We start from the raw sequence: 19145 nt of genomic DNA, 5'->3' as shown, positions 1-19145 counted from the left end.
GTATCCCCCCCCCCCCCCTCTCCCTGCCCTCACAAAATCTAATGCTCCATCTATACCACTGCTATGACCTCACACCACTCCCACCAGCCCCTCCATTGCTCTTCCATAACCACTATTGTGGTGATATGGTGCTGGAAAAGCACAGCCCCGGTTAGGCCGCAACTGAGGAGCAGGAGAGTTGAGATTTCGAGCATAAACTCTTCAATTATCCAGCTCTTCAATTCTCCTGCTCCTCGGATGTTGCCTGACTGGCTGTGTTTTTCCAGCACCATACCTTTGGACTCTGATCTCCGGCATTTGCAGTCCTCACTTTCTCCTACTCTTCTGGTGATCACTCTTTGTTAGATTAACGTCCTGTGGCTCGGGTGACTGACCTTCAGCAACTACAACCATCTTCCCTTTGTGATAGGTATGACTTCCAACAGTTTTCCCGATTCCACTTGATTTATATGTGGCCAGAGTTCTTTGATCCGCAGGTCAGGAAAATACTGCCTTGATGCCACGCACAGTCAAAATTTGCACAGTGACTGACCCTGTGATATTGGTACTCAGAAATTTTAAGTCCTCTTTGTGACCGAGGTTTGTATGTGTCTGTAACCAGAGGTCGATAAGCCAAATTAATGACTTGTGGACATCTCTGTCTAATGTCTTTGAGCTGTATGATTGACAAGCAAGGAAACCAAAGCTGATCAATGATGTTGCTCGGTGCCACTGTCCCTTTTGAGAGCACCAATCGAGAAGTGAAACTGCAGGAGTGAAACCAAAAGTTAAAGTGAGTTACAAGCAATGGAGATGGCCGCCTGTCAAGCGAGCTTATCCCTGGCCGAGGATCTGACCTGCTCCATCTGCCTGTCCCTGTTTTTGGAGCCGGTTCGGCTGCACTGTGATCACAATTTCTGCAGATCCTGTATCCAGAGGTGCTGGGCAAACCAGGGGGAGGGGGCGTCCTGCCCGGAGTGTCGCGCTGTTTGCCCCAGCAGAGGCTACACCAGCAACAGGGTGTTGGCCAATCTCTGTGAGAAAGCCCGGCAGCTGGAGCTGAACCCGGGGCTGCAGCAGGAAGGGGGTTCCCGCTGTCTGGAACACGATGAGAAGCTGAAGCTGTTCTGTCAGGACGACCAGGCTCTGATCTGTGTCATTTGTCGAGATTCACCGGCACACTCAGGCCACAGCTTCCTGCCTGTCACTGATGCAGTGAGAAAGTACAAGGTAAGAGGCGAGAGAGAGAGAGAGAGCACGCCTTCAGCTTGTGACTGGGATTGCAGGAGTGAAGGGCTGCAGTCACTTGTTGCCTGAAGACTCGGGATCCCCGGATCTCTGTTTGCAATCAGACCGCTGGATCTCTCTCTCTCTCTCTCTCTCCAACCCGGCATTGGGGGTTCCTTGCTGTTTAGCTGAGAGCCCGTTCAAAGCAGTGCCCAGAATCTGATTGCTCAGTGTGAGGGACACGGTCAGATCCTGTGTGGTTTGTGGGTGTCTGACTCTGGGCTGGGTCATTTTGATTGATGTCCTTTGTTTACCTTTGATCACCAATTTTTCTACGGTGCAGCAAGAGGCCCTTCGGTCGCTTTCTTCTGGCTTCCCCCCCCCCCCTCCCAAAAAACCCCTTGGTTATTGTGAATAAACATCCAGTGGCCCAATTCAATTACCCCTCCAACACTGGCTACTTTATGACTCCCCTCCCATGTCCTTCTACCTTCAGTGAATGATTCTTCAGCACAGAATTGCCAAAAAGCTCTCTAAAAGTTCAGGGTCACCAAACTGGTTGGAAATATTGGAGGACTGAAAATCTGTTTCATTGGAATATTTACGTTAAATCCTGCGATGATATGGACAACACGGCTTCATTGCCTTGTCTTTTCCCATAATCTGACATTTCATTTCCCCTCAGACAATGATCTGCAAACCTTTTTAGGTTTGTTCACAGGAAGTGGGCATCGCTCGCTAGGCCAGCATTCATTGCCCATCCCTAATTGCCCAGAGGGCAGTTGAGAGTTCAACCACATTGCTGAGATTCTGGAGTCACATGTCGGTCAGACCTGGTGAGGATGGCAGATTTCCTTCCCCCGAGGATATTAGTAAACCAGATGGGTTTTTCTTCCACCAATCAACAATGGTCTTCAGTCGATTCTAAATTCCAGTTTATTTTATTGAATACAAATTCCACATCTACTGGGGTAGGATTCAGAACCTGGGTCCCCGAGAACAGAATTTCTCAATCAATAGGAGAAAGTGAGGAGTGCAGATGCTGAAGATCAGAGTCAAAATGTGTGGCGCTGGAAAAGCACAGCAGGTCAGGCAGCATCCGAGGAGCAGGAGAGTCCAGACTCACAGCAACGAGCTTGACCCAGAACCACCCTCTGGGCACTGGAAGGTTGGCAGTAAATGCTGGCTTGGCCAGCGTTGCTCCCACGCCACACTCTGTGAATGAATAATGAAAACTGAAAGGTGTTTTCATGTACCCTCAAGTCCCTCCTGGAGAATCATGGCTGAATATGATATTTCTCCTTGTTTTTCTGACCAAAATGCTTTGCTTTACTCTTCTCAACATTAAATTCCTTCTGCCCTTGCCCACGGTTTCCATTTTGTCTTCATCCTCCTGAAATTTCTGAGCACAACCCCTGACAATTCACGATAACACCAAAGTTGTGAAATGGTTGCCTGTATGTCTAATGTTTTAATACAGCTTAAGATAAACAGTGATCCTCATGCTGAACCCGAGGGAAATGCACCGTAAACTGTACCAGGTCAAAAGCAGCCACTCACCACAATGTTCTTGCACACCTCGTGCGTTGAAATGCAGAATACCTGGAGATCGGCGTTACTACAACTGTTTATATTACCAATACAACATCATATTCTTACCAAGACTCTTAACAATTTTTATAGATGAGCCGTGGAAAGCATTCTATCCGTATGCATCACAGCTTGGTATGACAACTGCTCTGTCCAGGGCCTTAAGAATCAACAAGAGAGTTGTGAACACCGCTCAGCCTATCACTTTCCACCATTGACTCTGTCTGTACTTCTTGATGCCTTGGGAAGGCAGCCAACATCATCAAATGCCCCTCCCACCCCAGTTGTAAGCTCTTCCAACCTCTTCCACTGGGCAGAAGATACAAACGCTTAAACACATGTACCAACAGATTCAAGAGCAGCTTCTTCCCCACTGATATTAGATTTCCAAATGGACTTCTCAAATTTTAAGTTTAAATGCTGATCTCGCTGTTTACGCTCCTTCTCTGCAGCCGTAACATTGTATTTGTCACTCTGTTCTATCATGGGATGATCTGCCTGAAAACAAGTCTTTTCACTGTACCTGGATACATATGACAATAATAAATCAAATCAAATTATATTCCCCTGTGGGGCCATATGTGCCTCCAACTCACCTTAGTTACAACATTCCATACATACACAAGAAACTGAATTTTGGCCTGACGGCATTTCCTCTTACTCTGCATATGTTACTAACTCTTTTCAAATTGCTCTCTGTCTCTCTTCCTATTCTTTTTGCCTCTTGTTTTTCCTCCTTTAAAGGTATGCTTGATTTGCAAGCCTGTGCTAAGTTAGTTCAAATCCTCCCAACAGCACAAGAAAATTGTCATACAAAAATATTTAACCCAGTTCAAAGCCCTACTGGCCTGTGCAGTTCCCAGCATCCCCAAACTGATTAGAGTACAAGTCCAAAACCTTCCAGCTTCTCTCCAGCTATTTATTACGCTGCGATTTCAATATTCATGAGTATTACTAATGGCAGCAAACCGCGATTGCAATGTTTAAAGAGACTTTGTATTCACAGATGGGACATGGGCATTGCTGGCTGGCCAGCATTTATGACCCATCCTTGATTGCCGCTTAAGGTGGTGGAGAACTGAATTCTTGAAACACTGCATCCCACGTGCTGTCGGTAGACCCACAACGGCATTAAGGAGGGAATTCCATGATTTTGATCCAATGATTGAGGAGAAACAGTGATATATTTCCAAGTCAGGCTGGGGAGTGACTTGGAGGGAAACTTGCAGCTGGTGGTATTTCCATGTATCTGCAACTTTCCAGATGGGAGTGGCTGTGGGTTTGGAAGGTATTGTCTGAGGATCATTACTGAATTTCTGCATCTTGTAGATAGTGTGCACTGCTGCTACTGAGCATCAGTGGTAGAGAGAGTGGATGTTTGTGGATGTGGTGCTAATCAAATGGACTGCTTTGTCCTGGATGGTGTCAAGCTTCTTGAGTGTTGTTGGAGCTGCACCCATCCAGGCAAGTGGGGAGGATCCCATCACACTCCTGCCTTGTGCCTTGTAAATGATGGACAGGCTTTGGAGAGTCAGGAGGTGAGTTATTCGCTGCCAGTATTCCTAACCTCTGACCTGCTCTTGTAGCTATTCTATGGTGTATTTGAACATGACTGCTTCAGCAGCTGAGGAGTCATGAATGGTGCTCAACATTGTGCAAGCATTGACGATCATCCCCACTTCTGACCTTATGATAGATGGGAGGTCATTGGTGAAGCAGCTAAAGATGGTTGGGTCTTGGACACTGTACCGAGAGACTCCTGTAGAGATGCTGTGGTACTGACATGGCTGACCTCCAACAACCATGACCATTTTCCTATGTGCCAGGTATGACTCCAATCAGCAGAGAGTTTGACCCCCTGACTCCCACTGATTCCAGTTTTGCAAGGGCTTCGTGATGCTACACTTGGTCGATGTGGCCTTGATACCAAGGGCTGTCCCTCTCACCTCACCTCTGGAATTGAGCTCTTTTGTCCATGTTTGAATCTAGTCTGTAATGAGGCAGGAGCTGAGTGGCCCTGGCAGAGCCCAAACTTCTCACTGAGCAGGTTATTGCTGAGCATGAGAGCACTGTTGATGACACCTTCCATCACTTCACCAATGATCGAGAGTACATTGATAGAGTAATTGGTTGCATTGGATTTGTCCTGCCTTTTGTGTACAGGACATATCTGGGCAAATTTTCCACATTGTTGGGAAGATGTCAGTATTGTAAGTTGCTGGTTTCTCACCTGGTTGCCTAACACCTGTATGAAGGACCACATTCCTCTCTCAGTGATGTAGTGGCAATTAAGATAGATCACAACTGCTGTTCATTCCCTTTGTCAGCCTTTGAGTGTTCTGCCGCTGCTCAGTGATATCCTTTACCTTGGCACCAGTGAGGCAGCACTCCTGCCTGTTCCCCCTAATGATTGAGTTACCCTGTCCCTGTTGTTTCTCCAGTCCTCTGCCTGTCAACTCCCTCAGCCTCACCTATGCAGGCTCTGACAGCCCAACCCAAAGGAATCATCACTCTCACAAGTATTTCAGCTGCTTTGCCAGTCGGAATGAACTACACCCTTTACTATCTGCCTCCCCCCCCCCCCTCTTTGCTTGCCTGGTGGTCACCCATTCTCACCCTTGCTGCTCACCCTTAAGTTGGCAGAGTGGCCTCATCCAGAAGCATGCCGCCTTTCAGTCTTGACAAGAGCATGTGGGTTCAAATCCCACCAGGGCAGCTGCTAAATACCAATCTGAAATTCAAAGCTGGCCTGTGCAGTTCCCAGCATCCCCAAACTGAATATAGTACAAATCCAAAGCCTTCCAGCTTCTCTCCAGCAATACATTACTCTGTGATTTCAATATTCAGGAATATTATTAATGGCAACAAACCGTGATTGCAATGTTTGAAGAGACTTTTTAAAGTTGTTTTAATGAAACAACTGTGCATCTGATTCACTGATGACCTTTACGGAAGAAAGTCTGCTGTTTTTACGTGGTCTGTGATTCTATATCCACAGTAACATGGGTGTCTCTTCAAAGCGCTGTGTGATTATGGCCGAAGAGACCACTCAGCTGTTTTCCATGCTCCAATCAAAAGAGAGACCAACTCGCATCAACCAAGTCATCGGGAATGATAATTACAAACCTAACCCCTTGTAAAGTCTTCCTTGCTATTGGTGATGTACTGGACAGCGAAGAAGGTTACCTCCGAGTACAATGAGATCTTGACCAGACGGGCCAATGGGCTGAGGAGTGGCAGATGGAGATTTATTTAGATAAATGTGAGGTGCTGCATTTTGGGAAAGCAAATCTTAGCAGGACTTATACACTTAATGGTAAGGTCCAAGGGAGTGTTGCTGGACAAAGAGACCTTGGAGTATAGGTTCATAGCTCCTTGAAAGTAGACAGGATAGTGAAGAAGGTGTTTGGTATGCTTTTCTTTATTGGTTAGTGTATTGAGTACAGGAATTGGGAGGTCATGTTGCAGCTGTACAGGACATTGGTTAGGCCACTGTTGGAATATTGCGTGCAATTCTGGTCTCCTTCCTATCTGAAGGATGTTGTGAAACTTGAAAGAGTTCAGCAAAGATTTACAAGGATGTTGCCAGGGTTGGAGGATTTGAGCTACAGGAAGAGGCTGAATAGGCTGGGGCTATTTTCCCTGGAGCTTTGGAGGCTGGGGGGTGACCTTATAAAAGTTTATAAAATCATGATGGGGATAGATAGGGTAAATAGACAAAGTCTTTTCCCTGGGGTGGGGGAAGTTCAGACTAGAGGGCATAGGTTTAGGGTGAGAGGGGAAAGATATAAAAGTGAACTAAGGGGCAACTTGTTCACGCAGAGGGTGGTACGTGTATGGAATGAGCTGCCAGAGGAAGTGATGGACACTGGTACAATTGCAGCATTTAAAAGGCATCTGGATGAGTATATCAGTAAGAAGGGTTTAGAGGGATATGGGTCAAAAGTGTGGTGCTGGAAAAGCACAGCAGGTCAGGCAGCATCCAACGAGCAGGAGAATTGCCATTTTGGTGTGAGGGGCTCTTGCCTGAAACATCGATTTTCCTGCTCTTCAGGTGCTGCCTGACCTGCTGTGCTTTTCCAGCACCACACTCTCGACTCTGATCTCTAGCATCTACAGTCCTTGTTTTATCCTTCGAGGGATATGGGCCAAGTGCTGGCAAATGGGACGAGGTTCAGGTTACGATATCTGGTCAGCATGGACGAGTTGGACCGAAGGGTCTGTTTCTGTGCTGTACATCTCCATGACTCTGAAACAGCTGGGGGTGTGCCAACTTTTGGAGAGCTGCCCCACAGACTAGTCAAGCAATGGCCTGACATAGTAATACCAATGGATCGTACCTATCAGGCAATGTTCCGATGCTACCATCATCAGCCTTAAGTAATTCCTGTAGCAATGACAGGACAGACCCAGCAGAGGTGGAGACACAGTCGTACACAGTCAGCAGGGAGTTGCCCTGGGAGTCCTCCCTATGTCTACTTTGTCAATCTCCTTTAGCATCTTATTGAGAACATAGAACAGTACAGCACAAGGAAATGTCCTTCAGCCCACAGTGTTGTGCTGAACATGACACCAAATCAATCTAATCCCTTCAGCCTGCCCTTGGTCCATATCTCCCCATTCCTTGCATATTCATGTGCTTATCTAAACATTTCTTAAATACCCCTGTCGTATCTGCCTCCATCACTGCCCCTCATTAACCTCAATTAGATCTCCTCTCATTCTTCTAAAGTCCAGAGAGTCGGCCTGGACGGATATGTGGTAAGTAACGTCTAGGCCACAGTAGTTCCAGGCAGTGACTATGTCGCAACAGAGAAGGTAACCATCTCCCTTTGATGCTCAATGGCATTACAACACTACAAACATCCGAGCGATTGGAGTAAACATAGAAATATTGTGGCTACAACAGCAGGTCAGGGGATAGGAATACCACAGCAAGCAACTCATCTCGTGTCTTCCCATTGTATGTGCACCATCTACAAGTACCAAGGCAAAAGGGTGATGGAATACTGGTGATTTGGGGGTGCCAGTGTTGGACTAGGGTGTACAAAGTTAAAAATCACACAATACCAGGTTATAGTCCAACAGGTTTTATTGGAAGCACATTAGCTTTCGGAGCGCCGCTCCTTCATCAGGTGGTTGGGGAGGACACAATTGTAGGGCACAGAATTTATAGCAAAAATTTACAGTGTGATGTAACTGAAATTATACATTGAAAAATACTTTGGTTGTCTGTTGAGTCTTTCATCTGTTCGAATACCATGATAGTTTCACTTCTTTCATGTGTAAATCACAAACCCTTTTTTTAAAAAGGTGCATTCTCAGTTTAACTGTAACAATGGTGATGGTTAGACAATATGTTGAAGGTGTTAGCCCCCTGTGTTCTCTGTCTGTACCATGATGTTTAGATTGATTCTAATCTAAGAAGTGAGATAACAGAGTTTTACATGAATTCATGCAGTTTTTGAGCTAAGTACAATGTAACTCTGCAAGTACAAATTCACCACACAAAATATATGTGTACATATGTGTGTGTTGTGTGTGTGTGTCTGTCTGTCTGCGTTGGGGGTTCTGAGTGTGAGAGAGAGTGTGTGTGTGTGTGTGTGTAGTGAGTGTAGAGTGTCTTATATCTGTGAGGGGGTGCGTGTGGGAGTGTGTGTGTGTGTGTCTGGGGTGGAGGGGTTGTGAAAGTCTGTGAGAGAGAGTGTATATGTGTGTGTGAGTGTAAAGTGGTCTAAGTCTGTGAGGGGGTGCATGTGTGTGTGGGAGTGTGTGTGTGTGTGTCAGGGGTGGGGGGTTGTGAGTGTCTGTGTGTGAGAGAGTGTATATGTGTGTGCATGAGTGTAGAGTGATCTAAGTCTCTGAGGGGATGCATGTGTGAGCGTGGGAGTGTGTGTGTCTGTAAGGGTGTGTGTGTGTCCGTGTATATGTGTGTCCGTGTGTATGTGTATGTATAGCAGTGTGTGTGTGTAGGAGTGTGTATAGTGCAATGGTGGTCACCTGTAGTGTGACATGAACCCAAAGTCCCGGTTGAGGCCCTCCCTATGGGTGTGGAACTTAGCTATCAGCCTCTGCTCGGCCACTTTTCTCTGCTGCCTGTCCCGAAGTCCACCTTGGAGGACGGCCACCCGAAGGTCCAAGGCTGAATGTCCTGGATCACTGAAGTGTTCCCCAACTGGGAGGGAACCCTCCTGTCTGTTGATTGTTGTGCGGTGCCCATTCATCCATTGTCGTAGCCTTTGCTCGGTTTCCCCAATGTACCATGCCTCTCGGCATCCCTGCCTGCAACGTATAAGATAGACACCATTGGCTGAGTCACATGAGTACCTGCCATGTACAAGGTGGGAGGTGTCCCCATGCGTAATGGTGGTATCCATGTCCACACTCTGACACGTCTTGCAGCATCTACCTTGACAGGGTTGTATGGAGTTGTCCTGACAGCCGGGCAACTTGCTACAAACAATGATCTGTTTGAGGTTTGGCGGTTGTTTAAAGGCAAGTAGTGGAGGTGTGGGGTAGATCTTGGTGAGGTGGTCATCCTCATTGATAATGTGTTGCAGGTCACGAAGAACATGGCGTAATCTTTCAGCTCCTGGGAAACACTGAACAACGAAGGGTACCCTGTCGGTTGCAGCACAGTATCCGTGTCCTGAGGAGGTCATTACGGTTCTTCTCTGTGGCACGTCGGAACTGGCAGTCGATGAGTTGAGCATCGCACCCTGTTCTTGTGAGGGAATTCCTGAGTACATCCAGATGTCTGTCACGTTCCTCCTCATCTGAGCAGATCCAGTGTATGCGTAGGGCTTGTCCATAGGGGATAGCTGTTTTAATATGTTTTGGGTGGAAGCTGGAGAAGTGTAGCATTGTGAGGTTGTCTGTGGGTTTGCGGTAGAATGTGGTGCTGAGGTCTCCATCCTTGATGGAGATGCACGTGTCCAAGAATGAGACAGATATTCGAGAGTAGTTCATGGTGAGTTTGATGGTGGGATGAAACTTGTTGATGTCACTGTGTAGTTTTGAGTGACTCCTTACCATGGGTCCAGAGGAAGAAAATGTCGTCAATGTACCAGGTGTACAATGTTGGTTGGAGGTCCTGCGTAGGGAAGAAGTCTTGTTCGAACCTATGCATGAAGATGTTGGCATATTGGGGTGAAAATTTGGTCCCCATGGCTGTTCCATGTGTCTGGATGAAGAACTGGTTGTCAAAGGTGAAGACGTTGTGATCGAGGATAAAGCGGATGAGTTGTAGGACGGTGTTTGGAGATTGGCAGTTGTTGGTGTTGAGTACTGAGGCTGTTGCCGTTGTGCGATCATTGTGGGGGATGCTGGTGCAGAGAGCGGAAACGTCCATTGATGAGAAATGTTCCTGGTTCGACTGGTCTGTGGGTGCTGAGTTTCTGTAAGAAATCCGTAGTGTCGCGACAGAAGCTGGAGATCCCCTGTACAATAGGTTTCACGATGCCTTCCACATTGCCGGAGAGATTCTCACACAGGGTCCATTGCCCGACATGATGGGACATCCTGGTGTGTTGGCTTTGTGTACCTTTGGAAGGCAGTAGAAGTCACCTACATGAGAAGTACGTGGGATGAGGACGTGTAGGGAACGCTGAAGGACTAGATCCAAAGTTCTGATCAATGTGTTTAATTTACGGGTGTGTTCTTTGGTCAGATCAGCTGGTAGTTGCCTGTAGTGTTCCTGGTTGTTCAGTTGTCGGTACACTTCCTTGCAGTAGTCTGCTCTATTCTGAATGACAATGGCTCCTCCTTTATCTGCTGGTTTGATGACAATGTTGTGATTGGTTTTGAGAGCCTGGATGGCATTGCATTGTGAACGGGTGATGTTTTGCTCTACCTTGTGGGTATGGCTGATGAATCTGGCATTTATATATTTCTTGACAGTTTGAGCATACATGTCAAGCCCAGGGCAGCGGCCCTCCGGTGAGGTCCACGTTGACACCTTCTTTGGTCGCTCCTCTACAGATCCCTGTGATGACTGTTCCAGTTCATCAGTGGGCTCATGAAATACTGGATTGCCTGGATGGGTGTAACTCCAACAGCACTTGATTAGCAGCACACCCACCATTCTCAGCTTTCACTGGCTTCACCATTATGTACAACACTAACAGTGTGTAAGCCCCTTCCAAACCCACAATCACTTCCATCTCGTTGGACATGAGTGCCACCTGCAAATTCCCTCCACCCCACAGACCATCTTGACTTGGAAATCTATCATCAGGCGCTCTTTGGTCTGTCTGAAACCTGTTGATCTGCCAGCTGAAGGAGTTGACCCCGACTGAGTGTTGCAGACTGGCACATTCCAAGGTCCAAGACTATGTGTTGAGGGATGCGCTGAAGCTTGGGGCAGCTGCCGCCAAGGCGCGGTGGGGAAAGACCACTGTGTAACGTCTGCCTGCCTAAGCACAGGGGGCCTACGCAGTAAGGGGGCTCTGCTGACCCCCCCAGCTAAATATATGGATAGTAAACGTACAGACCTGTATATATGAATGATTAATTCCGATCTCTGTGTGCAAAGAAATGAAATGTGTGCCTATGAATGGCACCACCAATTGTAAAGATCATCAAAATATTTTATGAATAAAGTATATTTTTGAAATTTAAAAAAATCATTCCTTCAGTGTCACTGGGTTAAAATCCTGGAACTCCTTCTGAAACCACATTGCAGATCTACCTGCAGCACATGGACTGCAGCAGCTCAAGAAGGCAGCTCACCACCGCCTTTTCCAAGTCGTTTCAGGATAGGAAGTAAATTCTGGCCAAGCCGAGGATGTGATCAAAAACGAATAAATACTGTCTTGTCAAAATCACTTCTGATATTGATAGTAATTAAGTCAGCTTTATAGTTGAAATTAAAATCTTACAGGTATATTCACCCACCTCATCTCTTTTTCCTGTGATGATTTTGTCTTACCTAATTCAGGTATGCAGCCTTATCCTAAGGCAATAAAAACAGAAAACACTCAAAAAGCTCAGCAGGTCAGGAGGGTGATGGAATACTCCCTTCTTGCCTGGATGGGTGCATCTCCATCAACACTCAAAGAGCTTGACACCATCCAGGACAAAGCAGCCCGCTTGATTGGCTCCACATCCACAAGCGTCCGTTCCCTTCACCACCGATGCTCAGGAGCAGTAGTGTGTACTATTCACAAAATTTAACCAAAGATCCTTAGACAACACCTTCCAAACCCATGACCACTTCCATCAAGGACAAAGGCAACAGATACACGGGAACAACACCACCTTCAAGTTCTCCTCCAAACCACTCACCATCCTGACTTGGAAATGTATCGGCGTTCCTTCACTGTCTCTGGGTCAGAATCCTGGAATTCCCTCTCTAAGGGCATTGTGGGTCACCCCACAGCAGGTGGACTGCTGCGGTTCAAGATGGCAGCTCACCACTAGCTTCTGAAGGGCAATTAGGGATGGGTAATAAATGGTGGCCCCAGCCAGCGATGCCCACATCCCACAAGATGAAGACATTATAAAAAAGCCAGGCAGCAACTGTGGAATTTTACCAGCACTTTCTTCATTATCAGCTGTCCACCATCTGCAGTGTTATCCTGACCCAGTGAAAGCCCTTCATCAGGCTTCTCATTCTCTGCTGCCTCTTCCCAAATTATAAAAGCTAGTGTCTCCTTGTGCCTGACTGGGTTGTGGTATAAAAGTAGAGATTACAATAGTTGACGGTGAGATCTGATTTCATTCCAGAATGAACTGAAAGAGCTCTTGAGTTCCGAGGACGACGACATGAAAATGATCAGCAAATTAAAACAAAAGCAGGCGAAGGAGATTTCAAAACTGGATGTGAGTATTACTTCAGCTCCCTTTAGGCACAGCAATCCGTGAACAACCCACCGTTTAAACCATTCTCTCACTGTCGTAGCAATTCACAGCATCCCTGGAGGAAGACATCTCCGCAAAGTTTGCCAAGATTCACCAATATCTCAAAGACAAGGAGAAGCAGTCAATTAATCGGCTGAGGAGACGAAAGGAGGAAGACCAGCGACGATTGGAAGAGAATTTGAAACAAATAGAAGAGGTTGCTGCACTTTTTGAAACCCTTATGAGTTTTGTTGTGGACAATGAGCAGAATACTGGCATCTCCTTTCTCAAGGTGATTTTTTTTATATATACAGACCAATCTCCAAGCTTTTAGTCCAGTGTACTATTTTACAGCCCCATCACAACATTTGGCAAAGAGGGGTTAGTCAGGACTGGGCTTGATGTGCAGTGGGTGGGGGGAATGTTCCACACTGTCGATGTCTCGTTTTACTCACAGTGCAGCTGGAACCTGAGTAAAGGTGAATTACGGAGCCTCTTGCAGGTCCCTGATGTGATTTCAATGTTCGTAAAGGAATGAGGGGCTGAAGGTAGGCACTGACACTGAGAAACCAGCCCACATCTTCAAACACATACTTGTTGTGTTGGCTTCTCCCACTTTGACAGCAATATATAGTCATTGATCCCTACACTACGGAAACAGGCCTGTCAGCCCAACACTGACTCTCCAAAGATTAAGCCACCCAGACCCATTCCCCTACCCTATTGCTCTACATTTCCCCTGCACTGGGTGGCACAGTAGCTCAGTGGTTAGCATTGCTGCCTCATGGCACCAGGGATCTGGGTTCGATTCCAGCCTCGGGCAACTGTCTGTGTGGAGTTTGCACATTTTCCCCGTGTCTGTGTGGGTTTCCTCTGGGTGCTCCAGTTTCCTCCCACAGTCCAAACATGTGCAGGTTAGGTCAATTGGCCATGCTAAATTGTCCATAGTGTTCAAGGATGTGTAGGTTAGATGCATTAATCGGGGTAAATGTAGAATAATGGGGTGGAGGAGTGGGTCTGGGTGGGTTGCTGTTCGAGGGTCAGTGTGGACTTGTTGGGCTGAAGGGCCTGTTTCCACACGGTAGGGATTCTATGACTAATGCACCTAACTTACACATCCCTGAACACTATGGACAATTTAACATGGCCAGTTCACCTACCCTGGACTGTGGGAGGAAACTGGGGCACCTGAAGGAAACCCACACAGACACAGGAAGAGTATGCAAACTCCACATAGATGGTCGCCCAAGGCTGGAATCGAACCGGGGTCCCTAGTGCTGTGAGGCAGCAGTGCTAACCACTGAGCCACCGTGCCACCCTTGAGTGAGTGAGCCCCGTGAGTGTTAACCCTGGCAGCAGAAATGTGTTTGGATTCACGGGAGTAACGCCCGAGAGCAGTGATGTGACCGAAAGGATCAATAAATTCTCAATAAAAACATAAAGAACTACAGATACTGTGAATCAGAAACAGAAAATGCTGGTGAAGCTCAGCAGCTCTGGCAGTGTCTGTGGAGAGAGATTAGAGTTAACATTTCAGGCCAAGTGACCCTTCCTGACAACTCAGTAAATTCTCAATGTGTTCAGTAGCGGAGGAAAACCTGTCAAGTGCACTCAGAGTTGGGGCAGGAGATGGAGTAACTGTCACATCATTGAATCAAGTCAGTGAAAATTTCACCCAAAACCCTTCGTAGTTTTCAGGAATTACTGGGTAATCATTAAGACAACAAAATACAGTTGAAACATCATTGTCTATTTGTTAAAATGCTTCTAATTCTCTCTCCTGCAGAAATTGGAAAGATTGAAAGAAAAGTGAGTATCAAATGCAAGCCCATATACAGGTTTACACGTTGATCACAGTTTGTGCCCAGTAACAAGTGATTAAATTAATTCCATTTGAACAGATACGAGGACAAAGTGAAGGAATTGGAAATTTTCCAGGACAACAATGAGATGGAGATGGTGGAGTTTGAGAGAGAGAAGTACACAGGGTTTCAAAGTCCCTTACTGTGCGCAGTGTGGAAGGAAATGAAACCAATCATTGCTCCAGGTAAGAAGCTGCAAGCAGGAAGAGAGGGGTTGAAACGAACCAGTGATGAGACGGGGTGGGGGGAGGGAAGATATGGTCAAGCAAAGGGGGGGGGGGGGGTAGGAATGTGATGTAGCACAGCAGCAACTTGAGGAATGATTGCAAAGTGTGGCGGAATGGGTCAGACTGTAGCCATGTTAAAGACAAAAGCATTAGCAGGTGAGGCCAGAAATGATTGAAAAGAGAAGGAAATGGGTTTGAGGCCCTGTACCTGAATGTACGCAGCATTCATAACAAAAAGGATCAACTGTTAACATCGATGGAGATGAATATGTATGACCTGATATGCATTACAGTGACATGGTTGACTGCGTGAGAGGAAAGAGAGGAGGCCACTTGGCCCTTTGACCCAGCTCTTTCTTCCAATAAGATCAGATTTTAACCTCAGCTCCACGCTCCTGCATGTCTCTGATAATCTTGCGTCCCCTTGGTAATCAAGAATCTACCTACTTGTACCTTGGAAATGTTTAACGATTCTGCATCCATTGCCTTTTGTGGAAGGGAATTCCATAGACTGTATCCTTTGAGGAAAGAAATGATCCATACTCATACCTGCCTTAAATAGGCGACCCGTTATGATCCTTAATTCTAGATTCTACCACAAGAGAAACAGACCCTTCGGTCCAACTCATCCGTGCTGACCAGATATCCAAAATTAATCTCATCCAATTTGCCAGCATTTGGCCCATATCCTTCCAAGCCCTTCCTATTCATATACCCATCTAAAATCCTTTTAAATGTTGCAATTGTAAGGCCTCCACCACTTCCTCTGGCAGCTCATTCCACACATTACCCTGTCCATGAAAAGGTTGCCCCTTCAGTCTCTTTTAAATCTCACCTTAAAGCTACGCTCTCTAGTTTTGGACTCCCCTGTGCTGGGGAAAAGACCTTGGCTTTACACCCTATCCATGCCTCTCACGTTTTTATAAACTTCTACAAGAGGAATCAGTCTGGTAAACCTTCACTGCACTCCATCCATAACCAGAACATCTTTCCTCAGGTAAGGAGACCAAAACTGCACACAGTATTCCAGGTGTGGTCTCACCAATGCCCTGTTTAATTGCAGAAAGATATCCCTGCTCCTGTACTCAGATCCTCTCACTCTGAAGGCCAACATACTATATGCCTTCTTGACTCCCTGTTGCTCCTGCATGCTTACATTAAGTGACTGGTGTATGAGGACACTCAGGCCTCTCTTAATTTATAACCATTCAGCTAATAATCCATCTTCCCATTTCCCAAAGTGGATAACCTCACATTTATCCAACTTCATATTGCATCAGCAATGTGTTTGCTCACTCACCCAACCTGTCCAAATCACGGTTCGGCATCTCCGCATCCATCTCGCAGCCTTGTGTCATCTGCAAATCTGGGGCTATAACATTTAGTTTGCTCATATAAATCATTAATTTATATTGTGAATAGCTAGAGCCCTGACACTGATCCCTGCTGTATCCCACAATTCGTGCCTGCCATTCGGAAAAAGACCTGTCTCTTTCTACATGAAAACTGAAAGAGCTGTGGACACTGGAAATCAGAAACAAAAACAGAAACTGCTGGAAAAGCTGAGGAAGCCTCACTCGACCTGAAACGTTAACTCTACACAGATGCTGCCAGTTGAAACTTTATTGCTGGAACAGCACAGCAGGTTAGGCAGCATCCAGGGAACAGGAGATTCGACGTTTCGGGCACAGGCCCTTCTTCAGGATGCTGCCAGACCTGCTAAGCTTTTCCAGCAATCTCTGTTTTTGTTCCTGTTTATTTCTACTCTCTGTTCCCTCTTCATTTCAATACACTACCCCAATCCCATGAACTTCAATTTTACACACTAGTCTCGTACGTGGGACCTTACCAAAAGCCTTTCAAAAGTCCAAATAAACCACATCCACTGGCTCCCCCTCATCAACTGTATGAGGTGTGTCCTTGAAGAATTCCAGTAGATTTGTCAAACATGATTTCACTTTTGTAAATCCATGCTGACTCTGTTCAATTCTGCCGCTATTTGCTGAGTAAAACTTAACATAATGTGTTTTAATTTTCCCTAGATGCTATCTCCCTGACCCTGGACTCAAACACAGCACATCCAGGCCTCATTCTGTCTGAAGACCGAACCAGTGTGAGATATAGTAGCAGACAATTACAGCTTCCTAATAATCCGGAGAGATTCGACACGGCTCCGTATGTCCTGGGATTGCAGGGATTCACTTCCGGGAAACATTACTGGGAAGTGGAGGTCAAGGACAAGGCTGAGTGGGATGTGGGAGTGGTCAGAAAGTCAGCCAGTCGGAAGGGAAAGATAACACTAGATCCTAAAACTGGATACTGGATTGTGTTGCTGAAAAATGGGAATGAATACAGAGCCAGTCAAAGTCCATTAGTCCCCCTGAGTCCGAGTGTGAAACCCAGGACCATTGGAGTTTACCTGGACTATGAGGGAGGGCTGGTGAGCTTTTACAATGCTGATGACATGTCTGTACTCTACACGTTCACTGACACATTCACCGAGAAACTCTTTCCTTTATTCTCTCCTGGAGTGTACAAAGCAGGTACAAATGTTGCCCCTCTTAAACTCCATCATTTCGGACCATAGATCTCTAAATTCTTGTCAGAGCAAGAAGGGATAGAGTGCTGATATTGACCCCCAATAAGGTGAGAGAGGAGTAATATGGCCATTTTATGAAATGTGATCTGTGGAGTGAAGTAGAGAGTAGCTAAGTGTAGCTCAGCAACAAGAGCTTCCCCAGCACTGCCTATGAGTCATGGAAGCAGGAATTAAGCCTCGTCCCAAATCCTCCTTCCCCTTCAAGCAAGATGCTGTGGCTAAATCACTACAAGTTACCTTTAGTTTGGCTACTTATTAAGAAATCTCTCAGATGGTTAAGTATGAAATGAATGATTTAAACATTATTGCATGTAGCAGCCAAAAAAGACCCCTCAGGGAGGCAAGTTAAGCTTCACAACTCAACAGGGCTATTATCAAAACTGAAGTGAGGAGGAGTTTCTTCTCTCAAGAGGGTTGTGAGTCTTTGCACCTCCTTCCCACAGAAAGCTGTGGGGGTAGAGTCCTTGTGTATATTCAAGACTGAGACAGCTAAATTCTTGATCAGCAGAGGAATCAAAGGTTTATAGGGTAAAGGCAGGAAAGTAAATGTTCGGAATGTCAGACAGGTATGGAAACCACTTTGAGGACCCTGACCATGCTGTCCTCTGAGGTAACCGTTTTTTAGCAGAGTTGTTTTCTAACTGAAGTCGTTTACAAGAATTCTTTTGCTGATCTTGCAGTTGTATCCTCTCACCCACTCTCTCTATATGGGAGCTCTGTTAGAACCGCACCACTAGTTATCTGCTACTAACTTCTGCTAACAGTATGCTACGTCACAGCCTAATGTTGTTAGACCACCTCATGTTGTTAGACATGCATTGTTCTGTAACTAACAGTAGGTCATTTGTAATCCTATATAACCTGTGAGACCCTGTAGCTTGGCGGAGAGGTCGTGGTGTTGAGTGGTCACTGCTCTCTTCCCGTGATATCATGAATAAATGTGTCAATTACTCAAGGCCTGCACATGAGATTTAATCAGCAAGAAACAGAAAACTGCTATAACAATAGGCCATCATCTATTGAAGCAAGCTCAAGGGGCTGAATGGCCTCCTCCTGTTCCAATTTCTCATGGTCGGAAGGTCTTGCAAAGAGGCCAGAGGTGGTATTTTCCCATGCTTTCGTGCTGTGGATTATCTAAGTCTCTGAAGCATGTAGGAACCCAGGATTCACTACTGCCCATTCAACAATGACCTCAGTCTCAGGTTTGAGATGTTGGTTGCTGATGTTTTTAACGAGAGCATGGTCTCTGGACTGTGCCTCCCTGTCAATGCTTCCAATTGATTGCTTTTTTGAAAGGCCATTCAGGGGTGTTATTACACACCTCTGGAGCAAGTGGACTGGCCTTCTGCATCACAAGCGCCCTCTCTTTGGTGTACTCTTTAGAAGTATTATAACTATAGGCAGGACAGACTGCAGCAATGTGAGGACCTGATTACCCTAGCTGATATCCCAGCATCGCTACTAGGCAATCTGAGCCATTAATGTTCAAATCATAGAATCCCTTCAGCATGGAAGCAGGCCATTTGCCCATCAAGTCCACACCGATCATCTGAAGTGCATCCCACCCTTACCCAACCCCTCTGTAAGCCTGCATTTCCCATGTCCGATCCACCTAACCTGCACATCCCTAAACACTATGGGGCAACTTAGCATGGCCATTCTCACAACTGAACTTATTGCATCTCATACTAATAAAGCTGCTCTACCATCTTTTCATCCTTGCCTATCCTTTCAAAATGTCATATATGTAGTTCTCAACTTTATATAAATATCCTCTGTATTAGCTACAAGAGCATACCATTAATTCATTCATATGGCTTC

At 46.1% G+C, this 19145-nt stretch overlaps 1 protein-coding gene across 1 annotated transcript; it reads left to right on the top strand.

Annotated features, from left to right (window-relative positions):
- Nucleotides 1-791: 791 nt before the first annotated feature.
- Nucleotides 792-18279, top strand: LOC122541297 (nuclear factor 7, brain-like). The gene is made up of 6 exons (XM_043677920.2): nt 792-1209; nt 12523-12618; nt 12698-12928; nt 14423-14445; nt 14538-14683; nt 16768-18279. Exons 1-6 carry the CDS (start codon nt 793-795, stop codon nt 17310-17312), a joined length of 1458 nt encoding a protein of 485 aa, XP_043533855.2. The 5' UTR covers nt 792; the 3' UTR covers nt 17313-18279.
- Nucleotides 18280-19145: the final 866 nt, after the last annotated feature.

The sequence above is a fragment of the Chiloscyllium plagiosum genome, unplaced genomic scaffold, assembly GCF_037043375.1.
Source record: "Chiloscyllium plagiosum isolate Xiang-an unplaced genomic scaffold, Cpla_swu_hap1 HiC_scaffold_35, whole genome shotgun sequence".
Classification (NCBI taxonomy): Eukaryota; Metazoa; Chordata; class Chondrichthyes; order Orectolobiformes; family Hemiscylliidae; genus Chiloscyllium; species Chiloscyllium plagiosum.
Note: the sequence above shows the minus strand (reverse complement) of the source record. Positions and strands in the feature narration are given on the sequence as shown.